The 14665-nt window shown below is 36.5% G+C and overlaps 3 protein-coding genes across 6 annotated transcripts; 1 reads left to right on the top strand and 2 right to left on the bottom strand.

The window, feature by feature from the left end:
• Window positions 1-818: 818 nt before the first annotated feature.
• On the bottom strand, window positions 819-9159 carry Rho-4 (rhomboid-4). Of its 4 annotated transcripts, none has more exons than XM_076424978.1 (5): window positions 5551-6342; window positions 4989-5067; window positions 4706-4894; window positions 4338-4642; window positions 819-3908 (listed from the first exon to the last, which is right to left on the bottom strand). In XM_076424978.1, the coding sequence occupies exons 2-5, from the start codon at window positions 5046-5048 to the stop codon at window positions 3398-3400; spliced, it is 1065 nt and encodes a 354-aa protein (XP_076281093.1). In that variant the 5' UTR covers window positions 5049-5067; window positions 5551-6342; the 3' UTR covers window positions 819-3397. The 4 variants fall into 4 exon arrangements, with proteins under 4 accessions (XP_076281093.1, XP_076281092.1, XP_076281090.1 ...); XM_076424977.1 differs by lacking the exon at window positions 5551-6342 and adding an exon at window positions 5240-5539; XM_076424975.1 differs by lacking the exon at window positions 5551-6342 and adding an exon at window positions 8709-9159 and having other exon boundaries at window positions 820-3908.
• Mks1 (Meckel syndrome, type 1) lies at window positions 6534-11012 on the top strand. The gene is made up of 4 exons (XM_076424974.1): window positions 6534-7559; window positions 7792-8485; window positions 9344-9702; window positions 10465-11012. Exons 1-4 carry the CDS (start codon window positions 7480-7482, stop codon window positions 10865-10867), a joined length of 1536 nt encoding a protein of 511 aa, XP_076281089.1. The 5' UTR covers window positions 6534-7479; the 3' UTR covers window positions 10868-11012.
• On the bottom strand, window positions 10929-13211 carry Emc7 (ER membrane protein complex subunit 7). Its single transcript, XM_076424979.1, has 4 exons — window positions 12947-13211; window positions 12480-12738; window positions 12330-12404; window positions 10929-12246 (listed from the first exon to the last, which is right to left on the bottom strand). The coding sequence occupies exons 1-4, from the start codon at window positions 13153-13155 to the stop codon at window positions 12118-12120; spliced, it is 672 nt and encodes a 223-aa protein (XP_076281094.1). The 5' UTR covers window positions 13156-13211; the 3' UTR covers window positions 10929-12117.
• Between the last annotated feature and the right edge of the window lie 1454 nt (window positions 13212-14665).

The raw sequence follows: 14665 nt of genomic DNA, 5'->3' as shown, positions 1-14665 counted from the left end.
TGGTACGCGTCAGTGTTAGTGGGAAGAGTGGGGCGGACTCAGCAGACAAGCTGGGCGAGGGGCGGAGGGGTAAGGGGCCTGGCGAGACTAGAAAATGGTAACCCTGCGGTGTTGACGCTTCTCCGTAAAAATTAAAAAATGATCGCTCCACGTCACACGATGCAAGCGGTGCATAATTATACGCATCTTGTACAAATTCATTGTTTAAAATATCTGAGATTTGTATTAATTTCGTTAATCCAATATTATTTTTTCCTATAACAGCAATTACTTTCACTGTCACCGCGGGTATGTTTTCTAAATCAGTGGTCCCCAACCCCCGGTCCGTGGATCAAATGGTACCGGGCTGCCCAAGGAACATAAAATACAATTATTTAAAAACACCCCCCCCCCCCCCCTTCAGCGTGCCGCGGTAAAATTATCAAACGTTGACCGGTCCGCGGCGATAAAAAGGTTGGGGAGCACTGTTCTAAATGACTAATATAATTCATGTATATTCCCAAGCAAACATTTCACGGCAAACCCACTGTTTCCAATTTTTCTATTGCGGCAGGCGAAGTGCTTAAATGAACTTTAATAAATATTCAATTTTGCGCGAGTTCATCTCGTCATGCAACAAGTTATTGCATATGTTTTTAAATATAGAACATAAAAACATATGCATATATGCAAAAAGCGCAAAATAAAAAACATAAAAACATGCATTATGCAAAAAGTGCAAAATAATAAATATATTTTCAGAGAATTTTCCGTGCTTTCTATAAAAATGTGCATTTGCATAAACATCCGGGGGGGGGGGAGTCTAGTTATTACTAATTATTTCATTCGGTCGGAATAATTAGTGTGCATTTTTCAGGTTCTTCTTTTATTCGACATTTATTACAAAACTTACAAACGAGAGGTAATTACATATATATTAAGTATATATGAACAGATACTTAAGACGCGAAAAATTGTATAATAAATATGATTAACGAATAGGAGACGAGGTTCCTTAACAAATCCTTATGTTCGATAACATCGAAGTCCTGTTGTTACTGCGGTTCTTGTGATACGCGTTTCACCCTGTCTTTCGAGATCGTCATTACATTTAACTCGTACTCATACTTTCACGGAGTAATACTTTCTTTTCCGAGGCTGTAGTTTGTTATTTACGTCTTTCGAAATAAATAAACGTTCCCGATCTGGCAGATCATTCCAATAAATTTGCAGAACAATTTTCTCATTATTCGCTGTTCATTCTCGACGATTTTAAAATTATATGTGCGCGTTAGAAAAAACGTAACGTCCGCCAGGAGAAAAAACATAATGAAAAGTAGAAGACTTCTAGACGCTCGGTTAATTTGTCACGAAATTGTACGTAACAGTAACTTTCGTTTTGTTACGATTTATAGTTTACTCATTTAATTATAAATTTGTCATCTTCAGATGAATAAAGAAATTATATTAACTGCCGCGATCAGCATTGCATTGCTTGAAACGATGTCTCATTTACGCGCGACAAAGTCTAAACGTAGATACATACTTTAAGAACACTTGGAACATTTGTTTCATAGATCGATCTTAATCACTAAGTAGCAAAATTAGTATCATTATGCGTAACAGAATTAAATAACCATTAGAGATATTAAAGATCTACTGCTGGTAAAATGATAATTTATAATAATCTTAAGGCTATTGATCCAAAAAATATACCCCATGATTCACGGGTATATACTTTCGAATGAAAATACTTTTTTGGTATATTGTAAGTGTTTCTCAAAATTTTCATTTGTTCAGTGATAATACGTGTCCGTACGATGTTTCGTTAATTCTATAAATTAACACCTCGTTATTAGATCTACACATAGCACCTAGAAGTGTACGTTTTCTTCACTTAAACTTTCCAGTTCGACAGCACCATGGTTTCTGTGCATCTTACGCATATGCTCAAAGTATTTCCATTACGCATCAGTAAGTTGCAAATCAGGTACATGATATAGTGAATCATAAATACATGAAGTAATTAATTGCAGTAACTTATCATATCCAAATTGACGAGATTACCGTTAACAGTTTCCCCGTGCCAACAAATATTTTGCGTACAACTTTAACACGAAATATTGTTGTTGCCCGAACATTACGAAACCGTTGCGATACACCTCTGAAAATTAACTAACGATAGCACATTTTATCTTTAGATTATTTTTAGTCGTAAGAAAAAGCTTCATCTCTTTAGAATGTGGTTATATTTAGCTCCATGTAGTTCGATCATTATAATTTAGCTGCCCGAGTTTGACTTCAGCCTAGAAAGTTTGATTACTTTAAATTTGAATCGTTGTTCGTTAATTTCTGACTCAAAAGTAATTCCATTAATGTTGTCAACACGTTGAAATTTCTATCATATTTAACATCTACTTTTCGTGTTACATACAGGCATCTCGTATCACAGTATGTAATATAACAGTAGTCCTTATACACCTATGAAACAGGTGTAACTATACTCGTTGTAGAATACGTTATTTAAAAATGCAAGGTATGTGCTATTGGGTTGGAAAGAAAGTTCGCAGCGTTTTCAAATTAAGAATCGAAGATAAAATCAAGCTATTTATTCATGTGTTTATTCAATAACACGAGAAGTTACAGTCAGCGGCAATAATAAAGTGGACACCCTTAGAAATCGCATAACTTTTTAGAAATTGGTCCAAAGGACTTGAATTTTTTTAAGATATTAGACCGGCTAGTTCGCTAGAGAATAAGTAAACAAAAATTTATTACGATTGCAATTGGTAGGAATTATACAAAATTTTAATACTGAAAATCTGCGACTTTTACCCTTAAGCTCTCATCTTTAAACGTATGTAGCTCATTGCAATGTTGACCGGTTTCGATGTAATTTTCAGTATGCATATATGTTACTGAAATCTATCAAACACATTTTTTAAATTATCGTTACAGGCCTAGATACAAAAGTTGACAAAACATCATTTTTTAAAATTTTGTATAATTCCTACCAATTGCAATCGTAATAAATTTTGGTTTACTTATTCTCTAACGAACTAGCCGGTCTAACATCTTTAAAAAATTCAAGTCCTCTGGACCAATTTCTAAAAAGTAATGCGATTTTTAAGGGTGCCCACTTATTATTGCCGCTGACTGTACCTCGAAAATGGCAAGAAGTAATAGAACAGAACGGAAAATACGTTATCGAATAAATCTATGAATTGTAGCTTTCAATTTTAATTTACAAACGCTACGAACTTTCGTTCCAACCCAATATAATTGACATATCTCCTCGTAACAGTTCAACTGAGAATTTGTGCTTGAGTTTGTTCACTCAACGAGAAGACAAACTTGACCTCCAGCAAAAGAAGAAGGCAACGTCAGAAGGTGGACAAATGAAAGTACGACGTTACAACTAATCGTAGTAAGAACTGTATAAAATATTCCACAAAATGGCAGCAGTCATAAGAACAGTATAGGTAATAATACTGACCCACCATACAACTTTCTCCCATGTTCGCACTTCTAGATTACGCAGGACATTTATGCCTACAAGTAACCCCGCAATGGCACCAGCGAAATGAGCAACGTAACCAACTTGATCGTTCGTGTCTAATACATAGCGATTGTATATTGCTTGGCCGATATCAAACGAAGTCACAACGAGGAACACTAACAGTTGCAACACAGCAAATTCCATTTGCGACCAGTTCATTAAAATAGTTGCCACGTGGGCAGTGATTAACGCGTACACACCACCTGATGCACCTGCTAAATACACCCGAGGATCGGATACAGACGTACCAAGAGATCCTGCTACGACGCCTGCTATGTAAATGGTCAATACCCTCCACCATTTATGCACCATTTCTAATGGAATACCCAACATTACCTGTACAAGTAGATTTACCACCAGATGAAACACTCTGTTCAAAATAAGTATAACGATTAGTTTCCGACATAAACCTACAGCTTGTCAAATCTAGCTGTGCGGCTGAATGTCTCCCGTAAGGGGAAATGACCCTGCTGCGCAGTGGTAAACAGGCGGAACTTCTCGAAAAAGTTCAAACCGCATAGTCCAATATTAACAAAGTTATCGTTTTTTTGAGAGCGTCCGAATATTAATGGGAGTCACTGTATAAACAGTTGTTTTGTATGTTTACCGCTGTGAGAAATAATGGACAGTACACACTTTTGACAAGGCGTGTACCTTGCCATTCAAATGTTGCATCCTTCTCTCGTCGAGTGCGGTCTTTGTTCTTGTCTGTGTGTTCCTAAGTTTCGGTCAACCGCACAGCTAGATTTGACAAGCTGTGGTTGCAATTTCGTAACCGTCAAATTTGAAATGCACATACCCTATGTGTACGAACATGTACGTTAGATACCTCCAGGCTTGGAACCTTTTATGTGGATTATAAATAAACAAAGTAGCTGCGGGTCCTTCTACGGATAAAGACTTGTGCGCGATCACGTCGTACAAAAATAAAGTAATTTCCAATATGGATATAATTATCATTGCCAAAGCAGGAGGCTTGCAAGTATATTCCTCTTCGTACTGTCCATCTGGATAATCGCTTTGGGTTGGTCTTTGTGGCACCATAGACTGTACGTATCGCTGTACGAGATGACCGAAAACACCTTGCATATCCTTCCTGTGAATCTATATAATACAACGTTAGAAGCGATAATGCTATTATAAATAATTATCATGGAAAATACATACCATGGCTATGAATTCTGGGTACTCTAGGTATCCAGAATCATCCAGGTCTGCATTCCGCATAATTACATGGACAACCCTGGTTGGGATGTCATTGGAGTATGTAGATCTATGAATCATAGCTTTCAATTCCTGATAAGAGATTTTTCCATCGCCATCGAGGTCATATTTCTCGAATATAGATTTCCAATGCTGAAAATATCCAAACAATAGATTCATAGATATATTATAAACGTTATAGAGGAATTAATACAAATTATAAATGTAAGTAAATATCGTTTCTCACAGAATTGTTATATTGCAAGGGAATTGTTACTCCAGATTCTCCTCCTTGATTACTCGTCATTCTGATCAGCTTGAAACCCCTGTATAAAAATATAATAACATTCATATTCACTCCATAAAGTTTTACACACTTAAAATTCAGCAGAAAGAACCGTTGTATATATATAACATTTTCATAATATCAAACCATTTGAGAAAGAAAATGAAACTAAAAATATTTCACTACGTTTATCGAAATTAACAATAATTTACACGATTATTTGATGAATTACACATCGAACACGGTTCGCGATGTGTATGAAGCACGATGTGAATGAGACACGTTGTATACACTCGGCATATGAAAACGTTTCTTTGACTGACTCGTCGAACGAGTCGCCAATAGATCGATTTCTATATGCTGTTACTCATAGAATGATATCGATCTATTTTATCTTATCAGGAAGATATATTATCAGCACGACAAATGCAAAATTGTAGGACTGCATTGAACCGGTGTATACAAATTCTGATTCAGATTTCAGGAATGTGTGTCATGTGTGTGCGTAAATAATATATCTCACTTGATTGTGTTCTTAGCCTTAATACCTGCGGACGCGTCGAGAAAATCCTAACCAGTGCGATGACTAAAATTACTCTCGAACAGAATTCTTCATTTCTTCACAATAATTAATTACATCACAAAAAAATGTACGTGCTGTCCGGATAACGGGATATGTTTACAAAGGCTGCACACGCCAGTTGGTCGTCAACGTCGCAACAGGTGAACTCGACCAAGCGTCGTGCGAATAGAAAGTACCGCAATGTTGAGAATGAGAATCGATGGTAGATCGTTGGCATCGTTCCTTTACCGATTCTCGATATTATTATAGATTTTTCTCACAAGATAGAATATTTTCTTTCCAAGTAAATAACCTATACCAGTAAATAATCTATTCCTAAAAAATTGGTCACGATTTCATATATTTTCAAAAAATAGGAAATTATTTTAAACCATTTTGCAACAATTCCGTTCCATATCTATCAACAGCATAGACAACTATGTAAACAGATTTTTTAACAAAAACAATAGACGACTGATAAAATAAAATAGTTTCTTTTTCCAAGTGATTAGAGTTACATCTCCAGGAAAATGTTGCAATTATACAATGTCACGGTTTGTCGTCGCAGAGTTGTTAGTCAGACATAATTAATCGTAAGTGCTTATAATTTCATCTCATCTTTGCATGTGCGTTTCTGATTGTGTTTAATCATCATTGCATCATTAATTTTACGTCTGGCAAACGAATAGCGTACGTATTTATTGTATACAGGGTGAGTCCGAAGAAACAGAACACCTAAATATCTCCGTTACTTTTCGTTGTACAAGAAAACTTCTTAGGACAAAGTTACACTGTTTGAAGGGCCACATGTAACGGTGTAAGGGAAAAAATTTTCGAGGTCATTTTTTAAGTATCGATGACCTTGAAATCTCATAAAAAAATGACCTCGAAAATTTTTTCCCTTACACCGTTACATGTGGTCCTTCAAACAGTGTAACTTTGTCCTAAGAAGTTTTTTTTGTACAACGAAAAGTAACGGAGATATTTAAGTGTTCTGTTTCTTCGGACTCACCCTGTGTATACTGCTGCGCAAAAGAAAGAAGCATCCGGCCATATTTAATAGAAAAGCGTAAAAAATCAAATAAGAACACAGTTAAATAAGTTTTGAAAAAGGATTCCGCTGTTTAACTGAATAGTTCTGAGGATGTGTATGTGTTATTGCGGATTATCTAATACTTTAAATGCAATAAATCAACATAAACATATTGTTTGTCATTATATCTTATAATTATACTGGGCGCTTCTTTCTTCTGCACGGTAGTGTATATATACGCTATTCGGATAGTCACTCGGACGTGAAAGGTTCCTATAAAGCTTGTTTTTACTGCATACAAGAGTTCCGTCTTGAAAAGCTGACTCAACAGGATACAGGGATCTCCCGACTACGTTTCATTTCTAATTTAAAAGCAACGCCGAATAAAACCGGCTTCCATACGCGCAGGTGGACATAAACGAGCACGAGACAAAGGTGTTTTCACAGTGCTCGATGATACGAACCGTTTTGGCCTATTTAAAAACGGCAGGAATTATACTACTGAACGGCTTCATTCAGCACCGATCAGACAAACATTCAATAACGTATTTCAATGTAGGCGTTTATACTAACCGATCAGCACGGATACGTATCGAAAATTAAACAAAAGAAATATTATTCTATTGACCGTTTTGTGTTTGATGCATACTATAAATCGGCCATTACTAGTGCAGGCACTTACGTACACTGCGCGGTGTGCGGCTCTGGTTACTAAGCAACAAGAGAATCGACAAACAATACATTATCGGGGGTCTGCCGACGGTTATTTTGACACGGTGCACTAATCGGGTCAGTGTACGAATCTGCTTTGTCTCGTACAGATCATTCTCGGTACATTAGAATTGACGTCGAATCAAATGTCTACCAAAATAGTACACAAGAAAAAGATCTCCTCCAACTACCGGGTCAACGAGTCTATAAATAACTTCAAGATAAGGTAACAAACACATATATTGTCGGATAATTGAAATAGAAGAATTATATACTGTATTAACGAGATCAGCAGGAATCATTGTTACCGTCATTCCGAACGTACAGTTAATCAGAAGATTTTTTTCCGACGAAAATTGTACGGCAAACGTGTCGATCGGAATTAGATCTTGGCCATCTGGCACAGATTGTTTCTACCTCCTAAATTGTATTTACCTTCGACTTGTTTATTGTTCCAGAGTCAAAATCGTACAGCAAAGACCTTTGCTCGCAGAACTTCTCGAGGATGAAGAAGATACCAGAGACTCGAATTTTGTTGAAGAGGAGGATGGTATTTTCGGTTGGCAAGAAAAGGTGTTCAGCCCGTTCGAGGCTGATTTTTACAAGGACGAGAAGAATTGTCTGACCGAGCTTCACAAGTCCTATTGCCAGCGAATCAACGAGGAAAATGTTAAAGGCTCTCAGCTGTACACTTACACGCAAGGGGACTCGTATTATTCGGAGAGCGAGTCGCTGACGAGACCGTGCAAGACGAAATTGGCGTGCAGAAACGAAACGGCGTTGCCATCTTTGCAAAATCGTAAACCGTTCCCCGAAAGGTATAACAAATCGGTAGTCGACGATAAACCCGACGACACGAGGATACGCGCGAACCATTACGTCTATATGGAAAGATCTACGATGTATGTCATGGTTGATTTATCTCGGAGAGATAAAGGTGTACCGAGACCGGACAGGGATTCCGAAACGGTGCTATGTGTCATTACTTGTGATCGATTGCACAAAACTTTAACCGTGCATCCTGACTTCACCGACGACTCTCCCTACGTTGTCACGAATTCCAGCGGTGTCGAATTTAATTACTGGATCGAACATGTTTCCGAGAAACCGACGCCGGAAGAGTTGCAAGAAGAACGGGACGAATTGCAACGTGTAAGATTAACGAAATATTTATTTGCACTGTTGCTCATACCTTGATTGTACGTACGTGGTTCGTTTGCTTTACGACTTGGCGTTTTACATAGTGCAAACGCGATTTTCACCGTAAAATTTATATATATATATACAATTTGCAGAAACGTATTATTGTATTTGAAAGATTCAAATAGTTCTCGCGCAAGTAATCGAAACTCGATGCAATGAATATTTTACGTACCCGACGTAGGAGATCTCGGAGATCTGCCGCATGACTCTCTGTGGACTAAACATGTTTCTTGAATTACATTAACATTTATCACTGGCGCCGATAATCCTTTCTCATCATTCGAAATCCTGTTGCACACTAAATCAACGTCAGCTTCAGCTTGTATTCCGTGGAAGTATGTCCGAGGAACATGTACATTACCACGTTTAATTTAAAAGATTCGTTCATTTTGTTATATTCGAAAGGTATAATAATTGATTGATAGATTTTAGAAGAATGTATATATTGAATACGCGGAAGATGTAACCTAACCGTCACACTGTGGTCCCACAGTCGCACAGCCAACTGAATTCTGTGGCGGTGAATTGAATAGTTGCTTGAACACTCTCCATGTGTTTGTATTGACGGATTTATATATGTGCATCCGTGTGTCAAACATATACGTGCCCCTTAGAGCACGCTACTTCTGTACATCGAAGAAAATGTGTACCTACTTCACGCACGAACGCTTGCACTGCATAATTTCAAAAATCTTGCAATTAAATCACGCGTATAATATAGGGATCTATTATATTAGCATTTTATTAAAAACCAGTAGATAACTGATATTAAATAATAACATCCGTCAAGTATTATTTTTCTTACAGGAGATCAAGGAGAGATTAATGTACAAAGAAGCAGAAATATCTCACAGTTTCCAACTAACTGCGCCACACCTACAAAAACTGTTTATAAAACTTGATATTCTGTCTGCTCATGAGTTTATTTACGATGGCCTGTGCGTTTCTTATTATATCCAGTTACCAGAACATTGGAGTACTGATCAAAACGATAGATTATTCGGAAGGACTCAAAGGTGTAACTTGAAAGACAGATCAGCATATTTTGGATATGCTACTGAAATGTCGTTAGATTACGAGTCGGATAGTGCATTAAATGCCAAAAAGACTTTGCCGTCTTGGCCTAGATTGTTACTGTTGGTTGCATCCCTTGATACGTGGTCTAGGTATAATTATTTAATTGGTAGTATTGAATTCGTAGTTGGGTGTCCCAAAATTCCTGAACATCCCGGAAATGCGAGGTTCCTGAGACCATTTGAAACGACATTTTCCTTGTGTGTGCAAAAATGTTATTATTTATTAACGAAGAACACGGACTAATCAGAGCGCGACCTAGACGCGCCAACTGTCGATTGGCCGACTGTGCCAACTCGCGTCTAGGTCGCGGTCTGATTGGTCCGTGTTTTTCGTTAATAACTCCTAAACAAAGCAGTGCTTCGATTGTGCCCAAATTTTTCTCGCGCATCCGCGGCGATTTCAACCTCAGTAACGTAAGCTTCTCGATAAAATGGGGTTCCTTAAGCACCGCGCAGAATTTTTAAAAATTTATATGATTTGATTCTGAAAAATGAATGCATAACAAGTGTATTTGTGTATATTTTGTCACTCGTAGGACACGTCCTGGAGTCTTTTTGTCCGGTAAGATTATTTCGGTACATTCCCGCCAATATGTATAACTGCCTCAGGGGCCCTGAGTCAGGGCTCTGGCCGCTCTGCTACCTAATAGTAGATACGTTACTGTTTTCTCGCGCCTGCGTGAGAAAATTTGGGCACAATCAAAGCACTGAAACAAAGCCGCGGATAACATTTTTGCACAAGGAAAATGTCGCTTCAAATGGTCTCAGGAACCTGCCATTTCCGGGATGTGCAGGAATTTTGGGACACCCTGTATAATTATTAAATATAAAGCAAGTATTACATCGTTTCAGATATCGTACCGAAGGATACGCAGTTGTACCTTTGCCAACACGTCCAGGTATATACGAGTTCAGTATTCCAACATGGAGGCCAACAGGAAGTATTATTAATTCTCTTCGGAGATACTTCACAGGAGGTACTTACGAATTGGACGATATAACTTACTGTAATATATCTGCAGGACACGAAAATAAATTATTAAACAAGTCACAAATAAACGTGACACCAAACGGACATGTAAAGCTAAAAATGAATATCATTTACCAAGTCCATACTTCGATTAAAATCGATGATCAGCTCGATTATTTTCAAAATTTAAGTACAGATAAACTTATGACAAATATAGAAAATATTTTTGAACAATTCAAGGCAGCTAGGGAACGCATGATGCGAGTTAGACATCTTAATATTTAATCGATGAAGTTAAAACGAGGCGATCTGTGATACCATTAGCGAAATAACAATATTTCGAACCTTGTAATATTGTAACATTTATTCGTACAGTTATAAATATCTTTTATACAACGTCATAACTAAAGTGATGACTTTTGATTTTTATATGGCGAATGATATTAAAAGATTTTATTATTATTATTTTAATTTTGTTTTATTAACTTTTGTGTTCTAAAAACTACTGTATTACTTAACGATACCAAATTGAGAAAATTTACAGGCTGTTCGATTTCATTTAGTAAATATTTCAGAGAGTGATTCTACAAGCTAAAATGAGACAAAATTCGAGAGTGATAAAGTTTCTTTGAATTATACACAGGGTGAGTCCGAAGAAACAGAACACCTAAATATCTCCGTTACTTTGCGTTGTACAAAAAAACTTCTTAGGACAAAGTTACACTGTTTGAAGGGCCACATGTAACGGTGCAAGGGAAAAATTTTCAAGGTCATTTTTTAAGAAGATTTCATTTAATACATCAATCGATGCAGCTGGACATTCGTTATAAAAAAGTACTGACCTATGTATGTCGAAAAGTTAGTAGTTCACGAGATATTTCGATTTAATGGTAATGGTGTTTTAGAGTTATTTAAATCGAAATATCTCGTGAACTACTAACTTTTCGACATACATAGGTTAGTACTTTCTTATAACGAATGTTCAGCTGCATCGTTTGATGTATTAAAAAATACCTCATTCCATTAAAAAAAATATCGACGACCTTGAAATCTTGTAAAAAAATGACCTTGAAAATTTTTTCCCTTACACCGTTACATGTGGCCCTTCAAACAGTGTAACTTTGTCCTAAGAAGATTTTTTGTACAACGAAAAGTAACGGAGATATTTAGGTGTTCTGTTTCTTCGAACTCACCCTGTATGCATATAAGTAGGAAATAAAATCATGAAGCAATGTAGTCAATTAATGCGTGTCTTAGTTGAACTTGTATAAACATCATGTAAAATATTTACTACGCTTAATAGAACATCTTGTATATCATACATAAGTTGTAATAGATTACATTTATACAGTAGACAATGAATTGTTCACTAAAAAAATGCATTTCAGATGGTTCACTGTCGTTTATAATCCATATAGAATTAAATAGCGTGAAAATGAAAAGATTTCGAGGACAATCTGATACATTTTCTAGCGTATGTAACTAAAGGACTAGAGTAAAAGTGCAAACATGATCTCTTGAGAGGCATATAAACGTTACTGCCTTTTCTTTGCAGCTTTTACTGCTTTTGGCTTTTGCTTTTCTTCTCCGGACAAGAAAGACGTTATGATTTCAGACATTTCTGGTATTTTGTATTTAGTTAGATTATTTAAATGTTCCATTTCCTGAAAAAATGGAACCAATAATTGATTCAGTTCGTAATATAAAAGCTTAAATATTTATGATACTTGAATCATGTAGTACCAACCTTCCGAGCATCTGGATCATTCATAATTTTTGGTCCAATCATGAGTAACAGCAGTGGTAAGATCATCATCAAGACCTACGAGTGACGTTGAAGTTAATAATAATTTCTTTCTTGGTTAACATTTATGTAATAATGAAATAGCAAGCATACCATCGAGTTAAACAAGAAGTCTGTTACTTTCCACTGTTCCCTAACTTGGAAATAACGGAATGGCGTAAGCGGTCTCATTTTTAGCGGGTAAGGAATTTGTATAACTTGAGAAGTTTGTATTAAATTAACTTTTCTCGCTCTAAATCTTCCTTTCGAATTAATTTCTACTCTAACTGGTTCGTAAACACAGTTGGGATTTACAATCTCGATAACATAAGATCCGGATGGCACATTTGAAATAATAAATGATCCATCTTCCCTGAAAGAGTAAACATATCGTCATTCATAGAAATACAATGAATTTATAAATTAAGTATGATATAAAACTGAAACATTTTACTTATTACGATCCTAACCTTTGCAGAATGTAAAAAGTAATCTAATTTGTACAATTTATGTTTGACAACAGTCCTAATAGATCATCGTATTCACTATTCAATAATTAAAAGTGTGAACTATTAATTTACCTCAAAAAACCATAATGTTCTCCACCGTTAACCATGACGTGCGTCATTAGCTGCCACCCATTCGAGGCTTTGTTTTCCCATGGAAAAACTTTCCCTTCGACAACGTATAAATCCGTTGACACTTCTTCGTCATTTTCAGCAGATACATACTTGTCTGAAACGCTAACAATAATGAAAACGAGGAAAATAGCAGCTTTGTAAACGATCATATTGCGTTTGTACGTGTCAGCACAGAGAATTCTACTCTGTGAAGTACAGTGAAGTATCTGCGAGCTTGTGATATCAGAGTGACCAACGGTAAGATATTGTAAAAGGGGGTCACTAGTCTGGTCGAAGACATAGGGATATTGGCGTTGCCCAGTTGCCGTGCCATTCCTCTAGGCACGCGCTGGCAGAAAGTATATGAACAGAGAGTGGCTGTATGTATAAAAATATTCGCTTTCTAGTGGCGCTGTACAATGGTGCCTTCTATATCGGCAGCTCTGTCAATAAGTTGGGCTAGCAGTTTCAACGTTTCGCCGCTACGTGGATTGGCGCTGTACTGACCACCCCTGTCAACCCGCCAAGAGTGTCACGAATGCTATGATGGTCCACAGTCGTAAGGGGGAATCACTCGGTTTCAGTCGCAACAAGCGGACTTTTAGTTGTGTAATGTAGTGATGGGCATTATCGACTAAATTCAACTATCGACTAATTACTATTTAGTTACTACATACTATCGAATATTTAGTCGATAGTTTTTAGTCGACTGAAATTTCGTTTTAGTGGTTACGTCTAGATTGCAGGCTACAGTCTATGCCTACGTATAGATCTCATTTCTCACTCACTCTTACAGCACTGTACTTGCTCTTATTCTCGATGTTCGCTAGTTAAATAGATAGTAGGACAGTACAGAGATAGTAAATTTCGTGATTGAATGATTTTGTCTGAATCTGTCTTTCTTTAATAATAAATTCGTACACTATGTTTTATAAATATAAATATACACAATTTATTTATATCACATACATAGTTTATATCGCATATTTTATTACTTGCATATTTGCAAGAAATTTTCACCACACCATATGTACACATTCAAAATTGTAATATGTATATGATACTAAATAAAGAATGTATTTTTAAAAGACAATGTGTTCTTATTTCCCACCCAGTAGAAGTTCTAATAGAAATCTTGAAATTTGAATTCTTGAAATCTTGGAAATTGTGCCACCTCCTTTGCTATCATGTTCTCCTAATACAAAACTCGATTTGAGAAAATTTTCGAACGTCCGACTTGTCGTTGACTTATACTACTGAATTTCGTGCCACCTCCTTCGATATCATGTTCTCCTAATACAAAACTCGATTTTCGAGGTTTTTGAAAATTTTTCGAAAAATCGAACTTTGTATTAGGAGAACATGATGTCGAAGGAGGTATTCGAAATTCAGTAGTACAACTCAACGACAAGTCAGACGGTCAAAAATATGCGAAAATTTTCCGAGATCTCGAAAATTGAGAAAAGTATTAGGAGAACATGATACCGCAGGAGGTGGCACGAATTTCAGTAGTATAAGTCAACGACAAGTCAGACGGTCGAAAATTGGCGAAAATTTTCGAAAATCTCGAAAATTGAGTTTTGTATTAGGAGAACATGATATCGAAGGAGGTGGCACGAATTTCAGTAGTAGAAGTCAACGACAAGTCAGACGGTCGAAAATTGGCGAAAATTTTCGAAA

The sequence above is a fragment of the Lasioglossum baleicum genome, chromosome 6, assembly GCF_051020765.1.
Source record: "Lasioglossum baleicum chromosome 6, iyLasBale1, whole genome shotgun sequence".
Lineage (NCBI taxonomy): Eukaryota > Metazoa > Arthropoda > Insecta > Hymenoptera > Halictidae > Lasioglossum > Lasioglossum baleicum.
This window is presented reverse-complemented; position numbering and strand designations above follow the sequence as displayed.